The sequence below is a fragment of the Bombina bombina genome, chromosome 4 (assembly GCF_027579735.1).
Source record: "Bombina bombina isolate aBomBom1 chromosome 4, aBomBom1.pri, whole genome shotgun sequence".
Lineage (NCBI taxonomy): Eukaryota > Metazoa > Chordata > Amphibia > Anura > Bombinatoridae > Bombina > Bombina bombina.
The window spans coordinates 800,347,559-800,374,683 of NC_069502.1; the positions used below are offsets into that span (position 1 = coordinate 800,347,559).

Consider the following 27,125-nt stretch of genomic DNA (forward strand, 5'->3'; position numbering starts at 1 on the left):
TCTATATAGTAACAGAATCTAGGTATTTTCAAATGGCCAACGTAGCATATTTATAACTGATTTAGGTTGAAGAACAGATTTGTTGTTGCTATGGGGCTTGCCTAGATCAGTGTTTTAACAGGCTCCAGTTTATATTTTGAATTAAAACTAATTTATAGCGAGAGTCCCACTGTGATCCCTGCATATCCCACTGTAATGCTCTAGTGCAATACTTAATATGAACACAAGTAAATTAGTGTAAAACACCTCTCAAACCGAACTGTAAAATAAGTGCAGCTCTTTGAAGACAATTTGGTGGCTCTTAAAAGAGCCTTTTGGTCAGTAGTTATTCCGGGCGTGCAGTGGGTCTAAGCCCTCTCCCCGCGGATCCTGCGGGCCAGCTGGATGTCCTTGGGCATGATGGTGACTCTCTTGGCGTGGATAGCACACAGGTTGGTGTCCTCGAAGAGCCCCACTAGATAAGCCTCGCTGGCCTCCTGCAGCGCCATGACCGCAGAGCTCTGGAAGCGCAGATCGGTCTTGAAGTCCTGGGCGATCTCTCAGACCAGGCGCTGGAAGGGCAGTTTGCGGATGAGCAGCTCGGTGGATTTCTGATAGCGGCGGATCTCCCTGAGAGCCACAGTCCCGGGCCGGTAGCGGTGAGGCTTCTTGACTCCGCCGGTGGCCGGGGCGCTCTTCCTGGCAGCCTTGGTGGCCAGCTGCTTGCGGGGAGCCTTCCCTCCGGTGGATTTGCGGGCGGTCTGCTTGGTGCGGGCCATAGCGAGCTCTGTACTCGTCTGATGCTAGAAATGGTCTGTATGTGCCAGAGAGCGGCTATTTATACACTGTACTGAGTGCTGTGATTGGGTGCAGTCCCTCCTTACTGATTGGCTGCAGTCCCTCCTTACTGATTTGCTAATGTGACCATTGAGAATATTTTAAAAAGCCCGCCTGTTTTATGTATTTTATTTCTATTATTTGTCTTAATAACTTTATGCTAATAAAACTGAGCCTGATACACAAACAGCAGATGTTAAACGATTAAATATAAAGCCCCCCAGCAGCTGATGTGGTACCGCTATGTCTGTGTGTTATGTGATCGTGTAATAGGATCTAATAACAATCTGTACACAGACAGGTTACACGGAGCTGCACATAAACACATCACATATTACTCTAAAGCTTTAGCGACCGCTACACATTTTATAATGAGGGGAAATAAACTTAATAAAATGTTGCCGTTTCTCCGTAGATAAAAGATATAAAGAAAAGTGACAAATAAAATGCTGCAGCTCCTCTATTGATGTCACATAAGTAAATCTCAGCTATAATTATCAGCTACACAAACGATGTAACAAATATTTCAGTCTATAGCAAATGTAACCTTTATATTTACTACAAACCTTGTTCCTCATCAGATTATAACTAATAAATGTAACCTTTATATTTACTAGACACCATGTTCCTCATTAGATTATAACCTTTATATTTACTAGACACCTTGTTCCTTATTAGATTATAACTAATAAATGTAACCTTTATATTTACTAGACACCTTGTTCCTCATTAGATTATAACTAATAAATGTAAGCGGGTTATATACAGCTGTGATCACCTGACTAATTGCTAAATATTCTGCCTTACTCAGTTGCTATAGAAATAGATTTACTTGATAAAGTGTCTCATTGGGGTTAACCCATAAAGCTGGTTGTAATTACAGTTTACTCAGTTACAAATATAAGGAGATAAAGGAAATGATAAAGTGTTTGGTTCTATGAACATCATAATCATTAGAGCTGAATGTTTCTGGATTGTGTAAAAAACTATTTATAATTCCACAGAGAAAAAATGTAAAAGTGGTGAAATTACATTTAGTTTAATTGACAAACTATCATTGTAAAGCAAGAAAACTCTGAGTCTATAAAGTGAATACTCAGTGAGCGCTGTGATTGGCTGCTGCTCTCTGCATCCTTCTTACCGATTGGCTATTATGACCGTTTATATTTATTTTAAAAAGCCCGCCTGTTTCACACCGTGTTATTCACAGTCTCTGCCTATAACATTTTTATAACATTTAATAACTGATTTAATAATTTATACAAATGTACTCAGTGCTGCACGGACCGGTGAGATCTGTTTCACTGTTTGTTTTCAGAGGGGGAGAAGCTCCAAATGAAACTATTTCTACCTAAGATGTCTGATGAATTATACTGATTGCATCTAGTGGTAACTTTGTGCAGCTGATCTGACTAAAATAAGCAACAATGTTTTAGATTAGTGTCTCCTGAATTGTACTTATTAGATACATTGTTGTTAATTACATAAATATCCCCCAGTGGTAAAAGGTAGTGAAATACATTGTATACATTTCTCATGTGTGTAAAAGAGTAAAGTTTAATTTAAGCACTGGTTGTTATTGCATTTTTATAATATAATTTAGTTTGTACACAGAGCTATTTTAAATTTGATAAATATTTACACAGATATTGTTGTATTTATCGTGTTGGTGTAAAACTTAGTAATTCAGCTCATTTAGGAGGTGTTGGGCGGCTCTGAAAAGAGCCTTTGGGTTGTGCTAAGAGATCTGGGTGTTGGGTTCTCACTTGGCCTTGGCCGGTTTGCTGCTCTCGGTTTTCTTGGGCAGCAGCACAGCCTGGATGTTGGGCAGAACACCGCCCTGAGCGATGGTGACCCCACCCAGCAACTTGTTGAGCTCCTCGTCGTTCCTCACAGCGAGCTGCAGGTGCCTGGGGATGATGCGGGTCTTCTTGTTATCCCTGGCAGCGTTACCGGCCAACTCCAGGATCTCAGCGGTGAGGTACTCGAGCACTGCAGCCAGATAGACGGGAGCACCGGCTCCCACCCGCTCAGCGTAGTTCCCCTTCCGGAGCAGCCTGTGCACACGGCCGACTGGGAACTGCAGACCAGCCCTAGATGAGCGAGTCTTGGCCTTAGCACGGACTTTACCACCTTGTTTGCCTCTTCCTGACATGATTAAAAAGTTTTACTGGTAGCAGAGAAACAGTAACTAAATCCCTCACTATTCTGTCATTTATACCCATGGAGAACAAGGACCTCACTGTGATTGGTCAGTTTTGGAGGGAACCAATGAAGTTTAAAATTTATTATACACCACTCGTAAACTACTTTGGATATCACATGACATTATCAGCTAATCAGAGATCAGCACACAGACCCGCCCCTATTGATCCCTGACAATAAATAGAGCTATTGGCGGTGCTGTCAGTTATTAGTTCTCTGTGTTGTGAAGAGCTCATTTCCTAGCAATGCCTGAACCAGCTAAGCCAGCGCCCAAGAATGGCTCCAAGAAAGCGGTGACGAAGACTCAGAAGAAGGACGGCAAGAAGCGGAAGAGAAGCAGGAAGGAAAGCTACGCCATCTACGTGTACAAGGTGCTGAAGCAAGTGCACCCGGACACCGGCATCTCCTCCAAGGCCATGGGCATCATGAACTCCTTTGTCAACGACATTTTTGAGCGCATCGCAGGGGAAGCCTCTCGCCTGGCTCACTACAACAAGCACTCCACCATCACTTCCCGGGAGATCCAAACTGCTGTCCGCCTGCTGCTGCCGGGAGAGCTGGCTAAGCACGCCGTGTCTGAGGGTACCAAGGCTGTCACCAAGTACACCAGCGCCAAGTAACCCCCCCGTACTGTGTCATATACACCCAAAGGCTCTTTTCAGAGCCACCCACACATCCACTATCAGAGCTAAAACTTATACTGTAAACAAAAATCACTCTACATGTATTAGATATAAAACAAATCATATAGGTTGTTATCATTTTCAAACGGTTGTAATTATTGTGTTTAATTGATTTCTTGGATAAGATCCGTTTATGAATATAAGGCAACTTGTATTATAGTTAACTATAAATTAAAAACGGATAAAGGGGCTGTGTATGGTGCGTTCTATAAAATAAGTCTGGGTAACGTATTTGGCTACAAATCGTCTCTCATTGATTCAAATTAAAGTTTTTTTATTCTTTGTGTGTATATATATATATATATTGTTGTCATATAACAGCCTTCTCCTCAAAATGTAAAAAACAGTAAATACCATATTTGTTAGTTTGTAGAAAAGACTAAATTATACTAACATTTCAGAAGTTTTTTTTAAAAGGGAAAAAAACTCAGATACAGTTAATTTTTTATTGTTTGAAAACAATGTATTTTTAAATAATTTCGCAACATGTGAAATAATACAATTTGCACATCAAGTGAGAGAATCACTTATACATTTGACCCGTCGCCTCTCTGCATTCCGATTTGAAAAATATTGATATAAAACTAAAAGTGAACATAAAAATATCCAGTAGGTGGCGATGCAGGATAAGAAATGGAATTACAGTACAAAAAATACTTTTTAATTTCATGGGATATTTCCAATAACTGATTTTTAATGTTGGAAATAGCAGGTGTTTTTTATTTTAACAAATGTAATGTTGTGTAAGTTATAAAGTACTCATCCATAGTAAATTTATATATATATAGGCAAATATACATAACTGCACATAGAACTGTCAGTATTTATAAGAACATAAATTAATGATTGGGGATTATTAAATAGAAAGGAATAAAATTCAGGTCGGTTAATAAGACTTGTTAGTAGAGAGAACCTACACAAATAAAATAAATGACAATCACGAGCCCCCGGACTTTTCCCGCAAAACTTACAAAGCCTCCTGTTGCCAAACACCAAGTAACAGAGTTTAACAATGAACAGAAGCTAAAACAAGCTCCAGTCCCAAACCACGTTCTCTTCCTTTCTATATAGTGACAATTGTCTCCTATTGAGATCATTTAAAAACTAAAAGATGCACTAAATACGCAATTAATACACCATAGGCAAATCTTTATAGCCAATTTACTTAATATTTGATAACTATAATAATTATGCAGCTTTTGTTGTATAGGTCTTGTATATTTATACAATTACTTAACTGTTTTACTTTTATTCTAGCAGGGCACATTAACACAGCTAAAACTTGTGTATGAAATATAATGTACAGTATTCTTTAGTTTATTGGTGTAATACAATTCGAACTGAAGTATTTAGAAATAAAATTACCGTGAGTTACTGGGTACACTGTTTCTGAGTCTTTAAGATTATATATAGGGAGAAATGTAAAATAATTTACATTAAAGATAAAAAAATAAAGCAAATGCAGGAGCCCGGGCTTTTTTTATTTTTATTTTTATAACCACTAACGGCTCCTGTAACCAATGACAAGAGGACACGTCACACAACAAATGAAGCTCAAGTAGTTCTCTTTCAGGTTCGCTCCATCACAAAGTACCACCTATATGTTTTTATATAGAACTTTATAATGGTTATATAGACACAAAGGAATTAATAATTACCCACATATTCACTATTAGAGCTTGTGCTTCCATATGTACATTATTTACAATAAATGGCCATTTTACTTTACATGAAAACAAAGTTAAACAATTACACTTATTTAGGTGTTTACAAAAATCTTTAATCTTTTTCTTATATATATATTTTTTTTTTTTAGAAACGTGATTACTGTCAGTTTTTATAGAGTTTATAGCCATTGCATTTTGTTACACTTTATACGTTAATTAAACGCCATAGGCTGGAAATACATTAAATAGGAGAGAGGATACACATCTACATTCACCACTATTTAAATACTATTTATAACACTGAGATTGGCACAATTATATCTGTCACATTGTAACCATGTATTTGAAACAAGTATAGCAGTTTGTTAGTTCAGAAGATGATTTCATTATGCTAAAATGTCACAACTTTTTTTTATAAGGGGGGGTTGAAAATTTGGCTTTAGAAGGGTGATAGAAGGTTATTTATAATTATATAATTTATGTTCAATTCCTAATGCTGGTGCCCACTTGTGTTTGAAGGCAAACTGTATGTTTAGCACCAAGGGATAGAATCACTTATACTTTATATACCTCATTTCACCTAGAAAAACACAGCTGTGACCGGAGCTATAACTTTCCTTTACAAGTGCATGTGCTGTAAACATAAATCTATCTCCATGTATTTTATATCAAACAAATGCTCATATACGTAATGTTATGGTTTCATCTCTAGTAGTTTTAGTGTCTAATTGTTTTTCTTGGATAAGATCTGATATAGTTTACATTTATGAATATAAATTTACTTATAGACTGCAAACAATACAGTTTAGGTATCTATACAATAAGAACAGATAAAGGGGCTAGAGGAGACCACAGCAAGAAGATAATGTGAGTTTCTGTGCATTGTGTTATGGGATGGCGCCTTCTATAACATAATTCTGGGTCACATTCAGTAATGAGTTTCCTATCTGCTGTCATTGATACCAAATAAACCGTTTATGTTATTCTATGGGTGTTTATATTGTTGTTCTTTTAAATGGTCACATTACGGCTTTTCCTTCCAAAGTTAAAAACTATAATAAGTAGCATATTTGTTTGGAGAAAAGACTAAAGTATATTGAAATTTATCTGGGGGGGTTTAAATTAAAAAAATAAGCCAGATGGGGGGGCGGAGTTACGCCGTGCTGGGACATGGCAGCAGTGTGAAGGAGCTCCGTTGCTGTTAGTTCATCAGAGCCTACAGAAGCATGTCAATTGGGGACAAAAAGCACTGTAACGGGAGCAGAAGAACTTAGGAACACATCTGATCAGTTTCCAGAGTGCGGGAAGGAACAGTCTGGCTCTCGCAAGGAGAGGAGTGCAGGGCTGTGAGAATGCAGGGCGCCATCTTGCCTCTCTAAAACTCAGGCAGAACACATAAGGAGACCACCGCGATAAGATCGCTACATAAAATTAAGGAATAAGACACCACTGGACCCTCACTTTGCCCAAAGGTGAGATCTGGGGCAGGAGGGTGTGGAGTAAGGGGCAAACGGAACAAGGAGAGAGCTGCAAGAAACGGACACTTGAAAGGTAAAAGTAACGGGGGGGGGCGATATACAGAATAATCCCCCCATAACTGTAAACAACACCGGAGGGGCCCTGTGGGCTGGCATATAATAAGCCTCTGATCAGGAGAAACATAAAATCACTGATAAAATAGGCCAACTTTAAAATAACGGCCGACCACGTGGGCGACACTAACACTTGCTAGCGCGCCTAGACAGAATCCAACAGCACAAGAAACACAGATACAAGCCACAGAAGCAGCTCACAGGCTAATAAATAACACTAGCATAGAGGCCTTCTGATAAATTTAAACCCTTAAATCGAAACAACAAGCAGTACCTGGGCCTTAGCTATATTCAACACCCACGTGGCAGTTACCCAGGAAAAACATTGGTGAGGGACTGAACTCCTTAAAAGCAAAAAGCAGCACAGAACAGGCTTGTTTATTATGTATGAAGAGGGGCATCAATTATCACTAAAAAAGAGCTCACAGTAAAACCAGACTGCAAGACAAGAAGAATCAGCATATATATTTATATAGCAAGGAATACCTCCCATACAAAGAGTAGCAAACCTATGCTGGCAAAAACTTGCATAACATAACCTTGACTGTGTTTGTCACACTTAGCGGCTCCAGAACTTTTAATTTTATTGAGGTTTGGGAACCACACTAACCGCTGCAGAACTGATTGTATCCAAAAGTACACATCACATCCCCACAAAAGAAATAAAAAGGGGCAACCATACTTAAAGGGATCAGTCAAGTAGCTTCCTATTACAACTCGCTGACCCATAATCAAGGAAATGACTTCCAAGAAAGGAAACAAGTCAAAGAAACAGACTAAACCCCCTGCCCTGACTCCCTCGGTCTCTACCTTTTTCCACACACAAGAAGGCAACATGACAGAAATAATACAGACTCAAGAGGCTAATCCAGTGGATACAGCTACAGATTGCGCAGCCATTCAAAGGGACTCTTTGCGCTCTATACAGTCCCAGATAGCAAGCTTGCCCTCCAAAACGGACATTGAATCCCTTAAGACTTTTATTAAAGGGGAAATAAGAGATCTCAAAAAAGATCTGAATGAAATGGGCGCTAGAATTGACTATTTGGAAGACGGCCAAGACAATCTAAACAATCTAGTGAGCTCTAATATCCAACAACTAACGATACAAGATTCCATTATTCAAACTTTACAAGATAAATTAGAGGATCTGGACAACAGAGGAAGGAGGAATAACTTAAGAATAAGAGGCATACCAGAAGAAGTCCCCCAAGAGAATTTAAAATCATATGTCAAAGAGTTGTTCCAGTTTATATTACCCAGATCCAACCCGCTGGCCTCCGAAGATATTGAAAGAATCCACAGGGCCCTGAGACCCCCCCAAAAACCTCCAGCACCGCCCAGGGATGTTATTCTGCGTCTGTTGAAGTTCACTTTAAGAGAAGAAATATGGCAAGCAGCCAGAAATCGGCAGTCTCTTTCCTTTCATGGTCACTCTCTTCAGATTTTCCAGGACTTATGCCCTCAAACCATCCAAAAAAGGAGAGAAGTACGATTCATCACCACAAAACTCCAGGAAAACAATATTAGATACAGATGTGGGTATCCATTTAGCCTCATCATCCACCACAATGGGTCTCAAATAATCTACAAAAATTACAACGACCTAGAGACATTGTCCAAGAAACTTAACATTGCATTCGAACTGCCCTCAGAAAAAGTATTGGATATCCGGCAGAAAAAGAAGATCGACGTGGAGAAAAGCCCAAAGAACAGCGGCCCAACTGGTCTAAAGTCCCAGCAAAAAGATTTAAAGCCGTTGCAGCTTCCCCTACAGAAGCCACGTGAACCATGAGAGAGAGGAGGCTTTTATGGACTGTATCATATTCACAGAAAATGGAGTGAACACTTTTACCCACCTCAGCTAAAGCTGTTGAACTTTCCACTTTATATTCTTTGTGATACCCCCATGGGGGTTAGTGTGCTAATTTTGCCCCACAGGAGCACACATAGCGAGGACTGGGTTATTGAGGTAACCAACAATAAAAATGTCTGTCACTCCAGGTAGATCATTACTCTCAGGTATTACAGTACATGTAATTCATTGTTACCTTGCTATTTCATTTTGTTCAAGATATTAATATTTATGTTCTGTTGTATATCTCCCCAATTGAGCCTAAAAATAGAAATTAAAATAGACCGGCTCTGATGGTTAACTAACACCATTCGTCCCCCTAGTAAATTGTGTATCAGATGCTACACAAATTTAAGTTACGAGTTTGTTATTTTCCAACTAGGAAAAAACATGTTTATGAAGTTATAGTCACAAATATAGTAGGATCAGTTACAGGTAACTCACAAGGTTTGTTTATGTTTGCAGAATGTTCTTGTTATCTTTCTACTGGCTTTGAAACTCTAAGGTACGGAATACTCTTCTCCCAGATTTTCAGTCTAATGCCAATGGCAACTATCATGGAAATGTGGATACATAGTTCTGATACAGGAGACGCATTTTAAAAGGGGTAGAGAACCCATAGTTTCCCTCAACAAATTCGGACAGGTATTCCTAGCTTCAAATTCTACTAAACACAATGGGGTAGGCATCATTATTAAAAAAGGCATTCCGTTTCATCCCACACACATACATAAAGATAAAAGCGGGAGGTTCATTATACTAACAGGTAGGCTCTTTAACAAGATGGTGACGTTGACTAACATATATGCCCCTAATAGCACAACACCGGAATTTTTTCACAGCCTCAAAAACACCATATTAGATCACGCCAAGGGAAGTTTGGTTTTGGGAGGGGACTTCAATATAGCTATGGAACCTGACATAGATTGCTCCAGAGGGATATCTTCGATACCACAGAAAACATTACGGTCAATAAAGGCTGACTTAAAGGATTTGGTAATACACGACACATGGAGACTATTCCACCCACACACCAAAGACTACACATTCTACTCCCATCCGCACAGAGCCTATTCAAGAATTGATTACATTTTTATAGACGTGACAAGTCTTGCATTAGTGAGGCATACCGACATCTCACCGATAACATGGTCAGACCATGCAATGGTCAGTTGTTCTCTTAGATGGCCTACCTCACAGAGACACGATAAGACGTGGAAACTGGATGAAACCCTATTGAAAGACCCAATTATACATACACAGATTTATAACTCCCTAGAAACATACTTCAATACAAACTGTACCCCAGATGTAGACATACAGTATATATGGGAAGCACATAAGTGCGTAATTAGAGGGGAGATCATAGCATTGACAGCAGCAAGAAATAAACAGAGATCCCAATTTTTACATTCACTGTTAGAAGAGCTGGGAAAACTACAAGAAATACATAAAAACTTTCCAGGTAACCTGTCCCTCCTTGCTAGCATACAACATAAGAGAGAACAGCTCAACTTGCTCCTTGGGCAAGAAACTAAACGAGCAGCTCTGTTCCTCAAAAAAACATTCTATGAGGGTTATAACAAACAAGGCAAACTACTAGCTAGAATGTTACGTCAACGCACTAACAAACGCCACATACTGACGATAAAAGATCATAAGGGAAAGACCTGGTCGACATCGAGAGACATTGCGGACCAGTTTAGAAATTATTATGAGGGGCTATATAACCTAGAGGGGGACCGACCGCTCACGACAGAACAGGAAATCTCAAACTTCCTATCTAAATTACACCTCCCTACCCTTACTACAGACCAACAGACAGAACTAGACTCGCCATTCACCCTTAAAGAGGTTAAAGATGCTATCTCATCCTTCCCGATAGGTAAAGCACCAGGCCCAGATGGCTTTGGAAATGCATACTACACTAAATTCAAAAACATACTAGCCCCTCATCTCTTAACTTATTTTCAGGATATAGATGGCAATAAACCATTCCCCCCATTAGCTTTACAAGCCCATATTACATTCCTCCCAAAGCCGGGTAAATCAACAGACTTAATACCCAACTACCGGCCAATATCGTTATTAAACTGCGACATTAAAATATACTCAAAAATATTAGCAACCAGGCTTAATCAAATCCTCCCCTTTATAATCCACCAGGACCAAGTTGGTTTCATACCTAGCAGAGAGGCCAAGGACAACACAGTCCGCAACATGCACCTAATGTGGCATGCAAAGGTCGAGGGCATTCCCGCGGTGTGGTTATCCACAGACGCGGAGAAGGCCTTCGACCGAGTGAGTTGGCTATTCCTTAAGACAACTTTAAAGTCATTTGGGTTAGGAGACACTATGTTACAGAGAATCTTTGCTTTGTACTCGCGTCCGAGCGCGAGAATAACCCTAAATGGTATCCTATCACAACCCCTCCAGATATCTAATGGCACATGCCAGGCGTGTCCCCTTTCCCCCCTACTGTTTGTTTGTCTTCTGGAAGCCCTAGCCACTAGTATTAGACTAAACAAAGATATCTCAGGCCTGATAGTTGGGGGGAGGGAGTGCAAACTCTCTTTATTCGCTGATGACATCCTATTTTCCCTCACCAATCCCGATCGGTCCATGTCTCCCTTGATGGAGGAACTGAAGGTATTCAATAAACTAACAAACTTCCTAATCAATTATAACAAATCTGAGATTTTAGGAGTCTCCCTCACAAAACAGATGGAAGACAAAATCACACAAACCTGCCCGTTTAGATGGTGTGAGAACTCCATAAAATACCTAGGTATCCAGCTGGCGGAAGACATGGACAAGATCTATAAATTAAATTATGTCCCAATCCGTATAGCCTTAGCTAGGGACGTATCATCTTGGAACTCTAAGAGACTGACATGGTTGGGGAGGATTAACACTATTAAAATGAACGCTTTTCCAAGATTATTATATTTCATGCAGACCCTCCCTATACCACTACCACACAAATACATATCCCAGATACAACAATTATTCCATTCCTTTATTTGGAAAGGTAGACAACCCAGAATCAATAAAAAAACAATGATGCGATCTAGGGAGAGAGGGGGGCTGGGGGTCCCGAACATAGAACTTTACAGAAGTGCTATCTTTCTACAACAAATATTAGATTGGAGGATCCATGAAACCCAGAAAAGATGGATAGAGATAGAGCAAAGCCTAAACCCAGGTATAAAACTGTCAGCGGTTTGTTGGCAGCCTAATTTCCACCCCACAGTCAGGGGTCTCACTAACCCTATAACCAGGGAAACTCTAGAGCAATGGAATATAGCTACTAAAATAAACCCATATCTCTCATCCAACCCCTCCCCTCTGACGTCACTCACACATAACAATGAATTTTCGATCATTGACTTAATGGGGACGCATGAACAAGACAAAGACACCATAGATATAGAACTACACCAGGTGACAGATCAAGACCAGCTATTGCCTCAATCACAGCTACAGGAAAGGGGCCTAACAGTATTTCAGAATTGGTTTAACTACAGAAGAACCCGTCACTATATAATGACTCATAAAAATTGCAATAACATGCTAAGACCCCTTACAAACCTCGAACAATTATTCACAGCTACTCTCCCAAAGAGGCACACCTTGTCTAGGATATACTCCATCCTAACGCAAACCCCACCTGGTGATCTCCCCCCTTCTATCGAGTCTTGGGAAAGGGAACTAGGAACCATAATACTGCCTAACTCAGCAACTGATATTTTTAGAAATACCAAATCCTCGTCTTCCTCAGCATATTTAGTCGAATTGAATTATAAAATACTACATAATTGGTACCTCACCCCCAAACGCTTACACAGGTTATACCCCTCACGCCCGGACAGATGCTGGAGATGCGGACACTCAGGCAGTGGGATGGGACACATGTGGTAGTGGTGTAATGCAGTTAACCAGTTGTGGAGAACCTGCATAGCAGAAATGGAAAAGGTTCTAGGGTGTACACTTCCCTTAGACCCCCTAGTTTTTCTATTAAATAAATTTAAAAAACTTACCTCTAAAGCCCACCAAATTTTATTCCAAATAATGATAAATGGCGTAAAGTCCATTATAGCCAAACAATGGAAATCACATTCATCTCCAGACCTCCAGAGATGGAGAGTTAGAGTCTCAGAGTTAATAGAACTAGAGGAATTTAGCTCATATAAAAAAAAACACGAGAGAAACGCACATAGAAGCCCAAGCTTTATGGGAGCACTACCTGACAAAGACAAATGAGAGAACATGCACAGACTTGAGGCCCAGAGCGGACACTCAGCAGTAATGATAGCCTTTAGTGAACCCATCCATAGAAAGAGTACGTATCTATTATAATGTTACTGATGAAGTTTTCACATAGCCTGTTTAAATTCAGATCACTGTTCTGTATTGGTTTAGATTAAGAAGTAACCCCCAAATGGGGCATTAGGACATGACTTTTTGTTTTTTTCTGTTTTCATTTTAATGTAACTGTGATAAATCATTAGTTTATGTTGTATTGGAACTTGTAAAATTTCCTTTTCTTTATGTTTTGTTCCTCTGAACCAATTTATTGTGAATTGTAACCTACTTGACTTATCCTTAATAAAAAAGAACTTGGATTAAAAAAATAAGCCAGATACAGTTGACTTATGATTATTAGAAAACAATGTATTTTTAAATAATTTAGCAACATGAAATAAAACAATTTGCACATAAAGTTAGAGAATCGCTTATACATCTGACCCATCACTTCTCTGCACTTTGATTAGAAAAATAGCGATGTAAAACCAAAAGTGTACAGGGAAAATAATTGAACATAACAATATCCAGTAGGTGGCGCTGCAGGATAAGAAATGGAATTACAGTACAACAAAAATATTTCTAGTTTCCTGGAATAATTTCTAATAACTAACTTTCAATGTTAGAATTTACAGAGGCTTTTTATTTAACAAATGTAATTGTATGTAAGTTATAAACTACTGATCCATAGTAACTTTTTTTCCTGTTTAAATATAAATAATGCATGGATACAAATATAACTGCAAATAGAAGTGTCAGTATTTATAAGGAGACATTTTATTATGGTTAGGGATTATGATATAGTAATAAATAAAAATAAGGTTTGTTAATAAAACTAGTTAGTAGAGAGAACCTACAAAGTAAAGTAAAATAAATAATGAAGACAATCACGAGCCCGGACTTTCCCCCCAAAACTTACAAAGGCTCCTGTTGCCAACCACAAAATAACAGGGTTTAATCAATGAATATGAACTTAACAAGCTCCAGACCCAAATCTTGTTCTCTTCCTTTCCATATAGTGACAGCTGTTTCCTTTTGATATTTATTAAGAACTAAACGATGCACTAAATAATTTTGAAACAAACATTGATACATTGTACTTTTGTGGTATTATTTAACTTGTCTTTATTAAGAACACATTTATGCTTTGTTCTGTAATCTATGTGCTCATCTTTAAAATGGGAATTTGACTTTTATGACTTCTGTAAATATTGTAATGTTCTTATAAATAAGGCTGCGCATTCATTTTCTTTCTGTTTGTTCCTTACTTCATCAGTAACAATTCCCCTCACATTCTGCCATTCAGCAGATATTACTTAGACACTGTGTATTGTAATGTAAATTATAGCTGGTTAGCTCTGGGAAGGGAAGTGCTGGGAAAGGCTTTACATTATTTACTTGATATTTAATTTTATTTTCTTTATCAGACTTTATGCTGCCAGAAAAGGGACAGAGAATTTCTTTGCTTGGAAATAATAATAATAATAAAAACCTTATTTATAAGAAGCTGAGCTGTGTCGCATTTCTTTGTCTTAATTTCCAGCTCACTTTATTTCCCTAACATCATCATCATTATTATTCATGAATTACTCGATATTTAATTCTATTGTGAAGATGAATTCTAAAGAGAAGGATAAAACTATTTGAAAGAATCTCTGGAGCCCGCGCTTTTTCCATCACACAATGGCGTCTGTTATTACAGAGGCTGCCTGGAGTCTTATACGATATTTATACATAAGGATTTATACATTTGAGTCGCCAATTGCTTTCATTTTTGTTTTCCCCAGAAATTTCAGTTGGTTTTTACTGTGATTTAATTATCGACACATTCCTTTTTATTTTTTTTTAAGAAAAAACAAAACAAAAAACTAACGGTTCTTGTAGCCAATCAAAGGAGGATACACTAAGTCAGCCAATCATTTTGAAGCGTTACAAATCCCGCCCACTAGTTCCCATTCAGGTTCTCATAAACACAATATAAAGAGCGTTGCCTCCTTGCTGAGGTTATTCATCTACTTTTAGAAGAAACCTGAACATGTCCGGACGTGGTAAAGGCGGGAAGGGATTAGGTAAAGGAGGCGCCAAGAGGCACCGTAAAGTGCTCCGCGATAATATCCAGGGCATCACTAAGCCGGCTATCCGGCGCTTGGCACGGAGGGGAGGTGTTAAGCGAATCTCCGGCCTCATCTACGAGGAGACCCGCGGAGTGCTCAAGGTCTTCCTGGAAAATGTCATCCGAGACGCCGTCACCTACACCGAGCACGCCAAGAGGAAGACCGTGACCGCTATGGATGTGGTGTATGCTCTGAAACGCCAGGGCCGCACTCTCTATGGCTTCGGGGGTTAAACGCAATCTCTTCCCAATCACACAACAACCCAAAGGCTCTTTTAAGAGCCGCCCACGTATTCACTATCAGAGCTAAAGCTTTTATTGGTCCAGTATTAGCGCTGAATAAGCTAAAGGGAATTAGTGGCATTGTTACTCTTGAAGAAAATTGTAGGAACCAAAATAATTTTGGTTTTAATTAGTCACAAGGTCAAGAAGCGTATTGGTGTAATATTGTATTTGTTCCTCTGATTAGTTGCAGCTCTACTTTATACAGCTTGCACTAAAGCTAGAATGTTGCAATACATAGATATTGAATAAACGTATAAATTGGACACACGGTATACATTAATTTTACAATAAGAAATGATACAATCTCATACTTTATCCATCTCTGTTACATGACTGTTTAGTAAACAGGGTGATGCAGCTTCTGAAATAAATATTTGAACAAAAACAATGTCCAGTAGGTGGCGCTGCAGGATAAGAAATAGAACAGTACAAAATGTTCTTTATTTGTTTTAGCCTTTCAGTTATTTCATTGACCGATCTGTACATGTCTACTAAATATATATTTGGTTTATTTAAATTTCATTATGTTATAGAATCACACACTGGACACAGGTTGCATTAAACAGTAAAAAACAAATAAAGGCCTCTGTTGTTGCTAAAAAAAACCACCTGATGTGTACACACACTTGCTTCCTTATCTTATATTTGTCTGGAAAACTAAAGCTCAATACAGAGAAGAATGGAAAATTATCATTTTGTTACTTAACTATCCTGCAGCCCACTGGGAGTGTTATTTCTTCTGCAGGTTGTGTTTACTTAGGCTTGTCAATAGCTGAGACACCAGTATCACTGTGTAAAAGATTTTATTTAAAGGGACAGTCTAGTAAAAAATTAAACTTATTTAGATAGTAATTTAAAGGAACAGTCTACCATAGAATTGTTATTGTTTAAAAAGATAGATAATCCCTCTATTACCCATTCCCCAGCTTTGCATAACCAACACAGTTATATTAATATACTTTTTACCTCTGTGATTACCTTGTATCTAGGAACCTTCTTCCAGCCCCCTGATCACATAACTGTGACTGTTTATTATCTATTGTCTTACATTTAGCATTGTTTTGTGCTAGATCTTAAATAACCCCCTGTGCCTGAACACAGTGTTATCTATATGGCCCACGTGTATTTTCTGCCTCTTTGTGTTGAAAAGAGATTTAAAAAGCCTGTGATAAGAGGCAGCCCTCAAAGGCTTAGAAATTAGCATATGAGCCTACCTATGTTTAGTTTAAACTAAGAATACCAAGAGAAAAAAAGCAAATATGATGATAAAAGTAAATTTGAAAATTGATTAAAATTAAAAGTCCTATCTGAATAATGAAGGTTTAATTTATACTAGACTGGCCCTTTAAGCCAAAAAAAAAACTACAATGTTTCGTACAAATGTCCTTAATCATGTATAATATTACACTGATACCACAGGCTTAATATACCCATAACCCCTCCCACTTAATTACAGAAAACACCTGTCTTCACCTACATACTTCCATTGTAACTGTTAACTCCCTCTAGTGTGCATAAACCAATTGTTCATTATATTTTGCAGATAAATCAAATAATTTTTCATACAGATACCAAGAATACATTTCTCTTAATCATCATATATACACAGGATAGACACCAATACACAGGGGTATCTAGTGATTTTATATCACTGAAAGTATTATTTAACCCTTATGTTACCTTTCTCACATAAATTAGAGGGATAGTCATCTAGAAAATACTCCAATCCATCTCCATGTTCATACCTCCTGGCCACATAGTACCCAGTGCATAAATCCAGAACAGTTCTCTCTGTTTAAGATTTTTCTCCCTATTGCCCCCCCCCCCACTCCTAGGTTTCTCAACATGATCTTTAATTTGAAATTGTATTTGGCTAAGGCTATGCCCAGATGTCAAAAAATGATGTGCCACAGGTGCATCTAGGACTGCTGTCCTTATACTACTCTTATGCTGATTCAACCTTTCTCGCACCTTACGGGTGGTCTCCCCTACATAGCCCCACCCACATGGGCACTTGATTCGATATACAGCAAATTCTGTATTGCAGGTAAAATACCCCCTAGTCCAAAATTTCTTGCCTGTACGTGGGTGGGAAAATGTAGAGCCCTGCAACATATTATTGCAGTTAGTACAGTTTAGGCAGGGAAAACAACCATTATTCTTCTTATCAATTTATCTGATCTCTGCACTTTCATCTTACTAGGTCCTATGTCCACCCTTACAAGGGTTTCCTTAAGATTTTTACATCTCCTGTATGCTGGCATAGAAAATTCTTGGATTTCTTTCACTTCAGGATTGCAATCACTCAGTACACTGCAATGCTTCCTTATAATCCCCTGTATCCTACTACTCAGAGGAGAGAACTTACTGACAAAAACCATCCTATCCATTTTTTCCTTCACTTTTTCTTTTTGTTCTAGCAAATTTTGTCTAGGAATTTCCACTGCATACTTTATGCCCTCCTGTATTAATTCAGATGGATATCCTCTCTTAGTAAACGTACTCCCAATCTCACTAAGCCTCTCCATTGCCATACTTTCATCTGATACTATGCCCTTACACGCAAAAATTGTTTTTTTGGCAAAGATCGAGTGAGAGTAGGAGGATGTGCACTATTGTAATGCAATAAGTTATTGCAATCTGTTTCCTTTCTGTACATATCCACTGATAAAATTTTTCCAAACTTATACACCTTGGTATCTAAAAAAGTAATGCTCTCTTCACTATGGACGAGTTTAAATTTGATATTCAGGGTAGCATTATTTAAATCCTCAAAAAACATTTCCAGGGTTCCAATGTCGCCCAACCACATACCGAACACATCATCTATATAGGCGCCATATAGGATAAATAGAGGGTGGCTATACACCACATGTTCTTCAAACACATTCATGAAAATGTTTGCATATGTGGGGGCGACATTGGAACCCATGGCTGTGCCCTGGAGTTGCAGAAAATACTCATCTTGGAAAAGGAAATAATTGCATCAAAGTACAATACTTAGCAGTTCAAGAATATAATGTCTCTGCATCTCACTTAACCCTGCATCATTGCAAAGCACTTTTGGATACACTGACATGGAGGCAGCGAGAATCACCACACTGATTTGTGGTTCAAGGGATTTCTTGAGAGCCTCTCCCAGTCAGGCTGTGAGTAAAAATTATGAACGTACACAGAAGAAACATACAGCATATGAATTGCATGCAGTGACTCTAGTGGAATACCATAGAGTTAAAAGAATTCCAAGGGGCCATGAATGAATGTGCAACATACCTTGCTGCGTGATAACACTGAATATTTACAGAAATTTGAGATGATCTTGAACAAGTGCTCCTTTGATTTGATGGTATTCACAGTTGAATATTTACAAATGGAGCTGAGAAAGCAGAAGATCCAGATGGAGGAATTTAAACAAGAGCTGGTGGTATCGATGTCGGTACAAGAGCTGGATAAGCTGCTTGGCGAGATTGAGACACAGATGCAAGAGCTGAGGAGTACCATACAGGAGAGAAAAAAAGACTAAGTTTGCCCGTGACGAGCACGATTATGAGACCGGAACGGTCAATCGTTGGACAGGGGAGGGAGTAGGAGAATGGACCGGAAGGAGGTATGGAGGTACTTCCGGCTGAAGGAGAAACCGATGCAGTCCGGTACACAGAGCTCCACATCTGAATCGGCGTTGAGGGACTCAGAGGGAGAAGCCAGACACGCAGAGGGGGGAAGCGCCATCACAGGTGGAAAAGGAATTTAATTAATGCTACCCTGAATATCAAATTTAAACTCGTCCATAGTGAAGAGAGCATTAATTTTTTAGATACCAAGGTGTATAAGTCTGGAAATTTTTTATCAGTGGATCTGTACAGAAAGGAAACAGATTGCAATAACTTATTGCATTACAATAGTGCACATCCTCCTACTCTCACTCGATCTTTGCCAAAAAGCCAATTTTTGCTTGTAAGGCGCATATAGTATCAGATGAAAGTATGGCAATGGAGAGGCTTAGTGAGATTGGGAGTGTGTTTACTAAGAGAGGATATCCATCTGAATTAATACAGGAGGGCATAAAGTATGCACTGGAAATTCCTAGACAAAAGTTGCTAGAACAAAAAGAAAAAGTGAAGGAAAAAATGGATAGGTTGGTTTTTGTCAGTAAGTTTTCTCCTCTGAGTAGTAGGATACAGGGGATTATAAGGAAGCATTGCAGTGTACTGAGTGATTGCAATCCTGAAGTGAAAGAATTCCAAGAATTTCCTATGCCAGCATACAGGAGATGTAAAAATCTTAAGGAAACCCTTGTAAGGGCGGAAATAGGACCTAGTAAGATGGAAGTGCAGAGATATATTGATAAGAAGAATAATGGTTGTTTTCCCTGCCTAAACTGTACTAACTGCAATAATATGTTGCGAGGCTCTACATTTTCCCACCCACGTACAGGCAAGAAATTTTGGATTAGGGGGTATTTTACCTGCAATACAGAATTTGCTGTATATCTAATCAAGTGCCCATGTGGGTGGGGCTATGTAGGGGAGACCACCCGTAATGTGCGAGAAAGGTTGAATCAGCATAAGAGTAGTATAAGGACAGCAGTCCTAGATGCACCTGTGGCACATCATTTTTTGACAGCTGGGCATAGCCTTAGCCAAATAAGATTTCAAATTATAGATCATGTTGAGAAACCTAGGAGGGGGGGGGGGCAATAGGGAGAAAAATCTTAAACAGAGAGAACTGTTCTGGATTTATGCACTGGGTACTATGTGGCCAGGAGGTATGAACATGGAGATGGATTGGAGTATTTTCTAGATGACTATCACTCTAATTTATGTGAGAAAGGTAACATAAGGGTTAAATAATACTTTCAGTGATATAAAATCACTAGATACCGACTTCCTGTGGGAGGAGCGTTGTGGAAGCTGTGCACGCTCGAGCTCTCTGGAATTGTAGAGCAGTGTAACTACAGATACCCCATCACAGAGCCTTATTGTTAGGGCGAAAGTATACCCTGCTTGGAGGCGATAAAATTGATACAAGGAAGTCTATCATATCCATATAGGCTGACCGGAACCAGCCGCTAACACAGTACCGAGCTACAAATATTTTTAAGGAGACAACACAGGATAAGAACACCCACCGGATACATACTGCCTGAAATCAAGCTGACCAAAGCGCTATAACCAGCGGAAATCAGAGTAAAAGAGCATGAAGCGGATGTGAAACACCTCGTTAGGATTGAAGAGCCCAAATCAGCAATAATGTGGCAACAAGATTATCAGAAGATCACTGGGAAAAAGTAGAAGCAATCGGCCGGCAGAATACACTTACCTTGAATAAGTGAGCAGGTCCCTGGATACATCGGAGCGTGGTCTCCCTTACCCCCTCCCGTAAGTCGGCACTGACTGGTGAGGTCACAGTTGTGAGCCGGAACACGTGGGAGGATCTGGCGTCCGGAAGCAACTACCCGGGTAAGCGCTCTGGCTCGCTCACTGAAAAAGCTGAACGCCGAAGTTAAGCCGTGAAGCAGGGGGGTAAGTACTACAAAATTATCACTGTTGTCACTATAAAAAGACTTACACTATTTTTTTATTAAGGGCTCTCTCCTATTGATACACCGCTATTAAAAAGACAGGCTGGGGAATACAACAGCAGCTGTTAATATGAGACTGGTTTAAAAAACAGCAAACTGCAAATAATTTAACAGGAGATAAAGGTTGAATCAGCATAAGAGTAGTATAAGGACAGCAGTCCTAGATGCACCTGTGGCACATCATTTTTTGACAGCTGGGCATAGCCTTAGCCAAATAAGATTTCAAATTATAGATCATGTTGAGAAACCTAGGAGGGGGGGGGGGGGGCAATAGGGAGAAAAATCTTAAACAGAGAGAACTGTTCTGGATTTATGCACTGGGTACTATGTGGCCAGGAGGTATGAACATGGAGATGGATTGGAGTATTTTCTAGATGACTATCACTCTAATTTATGTGAGAAAGGTAACATAAGGGTTAAATAATACTTTCAGTGATATAAAATCACTAGATACTGACTTCCTGTGGGAGGAGCGTTGTGGAAGCTGTGCACGCTCGAGCTCTCTGGAATTGTAGAGCAGTGTAACTACAGATACCCCATCACAGAGCCTTATTGTTAGGGCGAAAGTATACCCTGCTTGGAGGCGATAAAATTGATACAAGGAAGTCTATCATATCCATATAGGCTGACCGGAACCAGCCGCTAACACAGTACCGAGCTACAAATATTTTTAAGGAGACAACACAGGATAAGAACACCCACCGGATACATACTGCCTGAAATCAAGCTGACCAAAGCGCTATAACCAGCGGAAATCAGAGTAAAAGAGCATGAAGCGGATGTGAAACACCTCGTTAGGATTGAAGAGCCCAAATCAGCAATAATGTGGCAACAAGATTATCAGAAGATCACTGGGAAAAAGTAGAAGCAATCGGCCGGCAGAATACACTTACCTTGAATAAGTGAGCAGGTCCCTGGATACATCGGAGCGTGGTCTCCCTTACCCCCTCCCGTAAGTCGGCACTGACTGGTGAGGTCACAGTTGTGAGCCGGAACACGTGGGAGGATCTGGCGTCCGGAAGCAACTACCCGGGTAAGCGCTCTGGCTCGCTCACTGAAAAAGCTGAACGCCGAAGTTAAGCCGTGAAGCAGGGGGGTAAGTACTACAAAATTATCACTGTTGTCACTATAAAAAGACTTACACTATTTTTTTATTAAGGGCTCTCTCCTATTGATACACCGCTATTAAAAAGACAGGCTGGGGAATACAACAGCAGCTGTTAATATGAGACTGGTTTAAAAAACAGCAAACTGCAAATAATTTAACAGGAGATAAAGTGTTCTAACAATTGATCGGTGTTGTGCTAAGCTAAAGTATGTGTTAGCCATAAAACCTCATACCAGCAGAGGTTATAGAATCAAGGATGTAAATGTCGGCAATGACATAAGATATTAGGGGACGATTCCATGTAAGAGGTTAAGAGGATAACTAAAATAGTAACAGATTTAACCTAAATTGCCATTGCAATAAGGAAGATATCTGGAAAGAACTGTGTATCATTTTTTTGGGACAGCTCAAGGGAATAGATATACGGAACATCCCATATACTTACACAAGATACAATTTAAGTACTAATTACTGGAAAAACCGGACTCATTTCAGATAACTGAACTTGTCTACACCATAGATAAGTTTGGATTTGAGACTTTGTGGTGATATAACACAGGCTAAGTTTTCTAAGCCTGACTGAATAACATTGAAAACTGAGACCTATTAAGGAAACATCTTAAGTACTTAACTGCAAAGTAATATACATTGGACTTCTGAGTTGTAAAGGGTCTTTTTTTTTTTCTTGCAGTATAAGCTACATAACTCAGTATATGTACATAATATTACCCAAGGCTCAAAGAGAGTGATAATTAGTGATACTGTGTGATAGGGTTTTGTTTTTGTTTTCTTCCTGGCTTTTCCTTGTCTTTTTTGTTTTTTTGGGGGGAAAGGGTGGTATTAACAGAAGGAATTAACTGATTTAAATACTGGTTTACGCTGACTTTTGTCTCTCCTTTGAAGGTTTCAGATAGTAAGATTTGATTTGTCTAGCTGATACCATTGCCAACATTAACTCACACAATTCTGCCACTGGGCAGTATCACTGCACATTTTTTTTTTCTTTTCTTCTTGTATAAAAGACACAACAAGATATCTCTAGAGAAAGACACACTCATATCACTACACACACGTTACTCACACACAGGCACTTAGATGTAATATACGAAGGCACTTTAACACACAAATAAGAGTGGAAAGGGGGCACTTATGGAAAAATATATCACGGGCACAAAACCCAGATCACCGGCAATGCCGCTAAAAAGAGACAAAAAAGGTAAAACAACAGCAGATACAGCTACAGAGTCTATCTTAGAAGCACAAATACCCCCAATAATTAATCAGGAAAATCAAATGACACTTAACCAACTCGCAGATTTATTACTACCACAATTCGACGTAGTCAAGAAAGAGATCGCAGGGCTCTCACTGGAAATCAAACAATTTTCTAAAAGAATAATAGAGGTAGAAACTAGGGTCGCGGAATTAGAAGATAAACATAATGCACAAGATGAGATTAACATAAAACACACAGATAAAATCAATAGTCTTCAAGCTAAAGTTGATGATCTCGAAGACTGATCGAGACGAAATAATATTAGAATAGTGGGATTACCGGAGACCCCAGAGTATACTGATTTAATAACTTTTGGAGCTACTACATTACCCCAATTATTGGGGTTCCAAACACCATTTGAAAAATTAACAGTAGAGAGAGCACACAGAACTGGTACTAGCAGGAAACACCCAGATGGGAATATGAGCCCAAAGATGGTGATAATAAGATACCTAAACTTTCAAGATAAAATCAAGATAATGAGACAACACAGGAAAGTCCAACCGCTAACACTCGGTTCAAAACGAATACATATCTTCCAAGATTTTTCAATAAACACATCAACAAAAAGGAAAATAATGGCACCTTACTGTACGGCCTTACTAAAAGCTGACACTAAAGCGACATTAAGATACCCGGCCAAAGTAGTGATAGCAGAGGCAGAAGGTTTTACCATTTTGAACTCTAAAGAGGAAGCAGAATCTTACTGTATGCAAAGAAATATTAGGATTGATAGAAGGTAACCTTGAACCTAAGATAATCGACTAAGTAACATGATAGAGGAAATGTCAGGGAGGATTCAGGCTTATATATTTGAACCTACTATGATCCTAAGACAGATAAAGTTCTTTAAGAAAAGAAAACTTAAACTCGAAATTTTTTGTTGGTTGACTCTTTTGAGTGTACTAGGTCCATGTCCCTTCCTCTCTCTTGCTGGGTCAAAAGAGGGCTCAGAGCAGCTTTTAATGGGGGTTAGGTGAACACAAATGTTATATTACTTGTTATTTTTTATAAGTACTACATTAATAAAATGCAGTCGACTTTGAATATAGTGTCATGGAATGTGGGAGGGATTTCCTCCCCCATCAAACGTAAACAAATATTAAAAATTTTAAAACGACATAGCCCAGATATTATTTTCTTGCAGGAATTACAGCTGAATGAGAAGGAAATTCCTAAACTTAAAACTAATTGGGTGACAGAAATTATAGCAACCCCCTGTAACAAAAGAAAATGTGGTGTGGCAATCATGTTTAATAATAACATTTCCTATAATATAAAAAGACAAGAACTAGATCCAGCAGGAAGATATATAATTATTCAAGTAGAAATTGATAATAAGTTATGGTCATTCTGCAATATATACGGACCTAATAAATTGGATATTGAGTTCTGGGACAAAATTAAAAAAAAATGGAGTCCCCTGATAGGGGAGAACCTAATAGTAGCGGGTGACTTTAATTTAACTATGTACCCAGAGATGGATAGGTTTAGACTTAAACACAGACAAGCTTACCAGAGAGAAGCAAAATTATTAAGAGAATTTAGTAAGACATTGAAACTCTAAGATATATGGCGTCTGCAAAACCCAGACACTCGTAACTTCTCGTGTGAATCTAAATCATACAAAACGTTTTCTAGGATAGATATGTTTATGATAGAAGATAAATTACTCGCATTAGACATTGAAACACAGATAGATGAGATAATTCTTTCAGACCATGCTATTATCTCCATGCAAATCAAAACTCCTCAGGCTACAGGTAACAACTTTAATACATTCCGGTTTCCAAGCTATATGATAAATAACAAAAAGTTTGTGAACTGGTTACGCGGAAGATGGAAGGAATATTATCTGTTAAATGAATCATACATTTCTAAGATAGAAACTTTTTGGGAGGCAGGAAAGGCCGTCCTTAGAGGCAAAATTAAAGCTTACATGATAAAAATAAAAAAAGAAAAATAAACATAGGGAGAGGCAACTTGCAAACCAACTCAAAAATATGTACAATAGATATTTAAACTATCCCAATACATTAACGTGGAAAAGATATACAGAGGCCAAACTCGAAAGAGAAATGTTTTTGAAAGATAAATGGGTTATGGATGACTTGAAAACAAGAGCTTTTTATCAGGGCTATCAGGGAATTTCAGCAAAACCTCTTGCGAAAATCACTAAACACAGAAAAAGTAAAAATCTGATTGCAATAATTAAAACTGGAACGAAAACGTATACAAAGAATACGGAAATCTCTAATGCTTTCTATAATTTCTATAAATAATTATATGCGGAAGTACATATTAATGCAGAGGGAAAAAAAAGATTCTGGCAAAAAATAAAGTTACCTCAAATATAAGCAGATACTGTTAGAAAAATTAATGCACCAATTTCAGAAATAGAAGTTAATAATGCAATTAATAAAATAAAGACAAATAAAGCACCCGGTCCAGTTGGGCTCACTGCAGAATTCTATAAAACCATCAAAGAGGAAATCCTACCTACTTTAACAATACTATATAATACATATTAAACAGAAAATCAAATGAAGTCACCTTATTTTTCAGATGCAGTGGTAACGCTGATACACAAAAAGGGGAAACCGGTTGAGGATATGGGCTCATATAGACCCATATCATTATTGAATAATGACTACAAGATTTGCATGACAATTATAGCGGATAGGTTAAAGAAAGTGATTGGTGACATAATACCCGAAGACCAGACAGGATTTATGCCAGGAAGGAATTGTCAGGATCACAGGCAATGCCTGCAGTAAAACAAAGTATGGGTTGGACCACAGCCACTGAAATAATATTATAATGAGTAGTTGTAGCAGATTTGTGCAGAGGGCAGTTACATGGACATTACCCCTAAGTAATGTGTAATAGCCCAACATGCACAGGTAGCAGTTGATATGTGAATAGGGGCTCACAGGTAGGTAATGGCTGTTGCAGCATGTGTGGGGAGATTGGTAAACAGAAACCTGACAGTGAGCTTGTAGTCAGGGGATAGACAATAACACGGTGTTAAGCTCATATTATGCGCAATATAGAAAAAGTGAGCATGGCCATAATAGTAACATGAAATACAAAGTAACCCGTGTGGGTTAAATACCTGGTAAGCTGAGGCAAGAGAGTTCGGTAGAGCAGAGTTTAGAGGACAGTTCGGATGCAGCGGTAGTGCTGTGGAGAGGAGAGCTGACAGGCGCCCTGCTTGGCGTGTGACGTCACAGAGGCGGCAGATCCGTTAGCGCTGTGAACAGAACAGACAGGCAGTAGAGACTAGCCGATGCAGGAGTGACACAGTAGAGCTGAAGAGCTAATCAGGATGCAGCTTAGCTAGTTGCAGACGAACAATACCAAGCAAGGAAGGAAGTGGAATGCTGGTATTTAAGGTGATACTGGGAAATTTGTTAAAGGGGCAGTAAGACAGGCTAATACATGACAGGACTCCCCCTCCAAGGAGCAACTCCGGTGCTCAAGAACCAGGACGATCGGGGTTCCGTTGATGGAATCTGGAGATCAATCTAGGAGCTGATATGTTAGATGATGGCTCCCAGGAGTTATGTTCCGAGGAATAACCCTTCCATTTAATCAAGTACTGAAGAATGCCTCTTCGACGTCTAGAGTCTAGGATGT

At 38.9% G+C, this 27,125-nt stretch overlaps 3 protein-coding genes and 1 pseudogene across 3 annotated transcripts in view; 2 read left to right on the plus strand and 2 right to left on the minus strand.

Moving 5' to 3' along the window:
- Positions 1 to 347: 347 nt before the first annotated feature.
- Positions 348 to 27,125, minus strand: part of LOC128657030 (histone H3-like) — a 48,588-nt pseudogene continuing 21,810 nt past the window's right edge.
- Positions 2,579 to 2,971, minus strand: LOC128657031 (histone H2A type 1). The gene has a single exon (XM_053711257.1). The coding sequence runs from the start codon at positions 2,969 to 2,971 to the stop codon at positions 2,579 to 2,581; it is 393 nt and encodes a 130-aa protein (XP_053567232.1).
- On the plus strand, positions 3,267 to 3,641 carry LOC128657034 (histone H2B type 1-J-like). Its single transcript, XM_053711260.1, has one exon. It carries the CDS (start codon positions 3,267 to 3,269, stop codon positions 3,639 to 3,641), a length of 375 nt encoding a protein of 124 aa, XP_053567235.1.
- Positions 15,159 to 27,125, plus strand: part of LOC128657029 (histone H3-like) — a 49,153-nt gene continuing 37,186 nt past the window's right edge. Inside the window, exon 1 of the mRNA XM_053711256.1 lies at positions 15,159 to 15,444. Within this exon, the coding sequence (XP_053567231.1) occupies positions 15,159 to 15,444 (286 nt within the window). The remainder of the gene's footprint in view (positions 15,445 to 27,125) is intronic.

Bases quoted from the DNA above. Each gene is read 5' to 3' on its own strand.
- LOC128657031 (XM_053711257.1), bottom strand. From the start codon at position 2,971: ATGTCAGGAAGAGGCAAACAAGGTGGTAAAGTCCGTGCTAAGGCCAAG.
- LOC128657034 (XM_053711260.1), top strand. From the start codon at position 3,267: ATGCCTGAACCAGCTAAGCCAGCGCCCAAGAATGGCTCCAAGAAAGCG.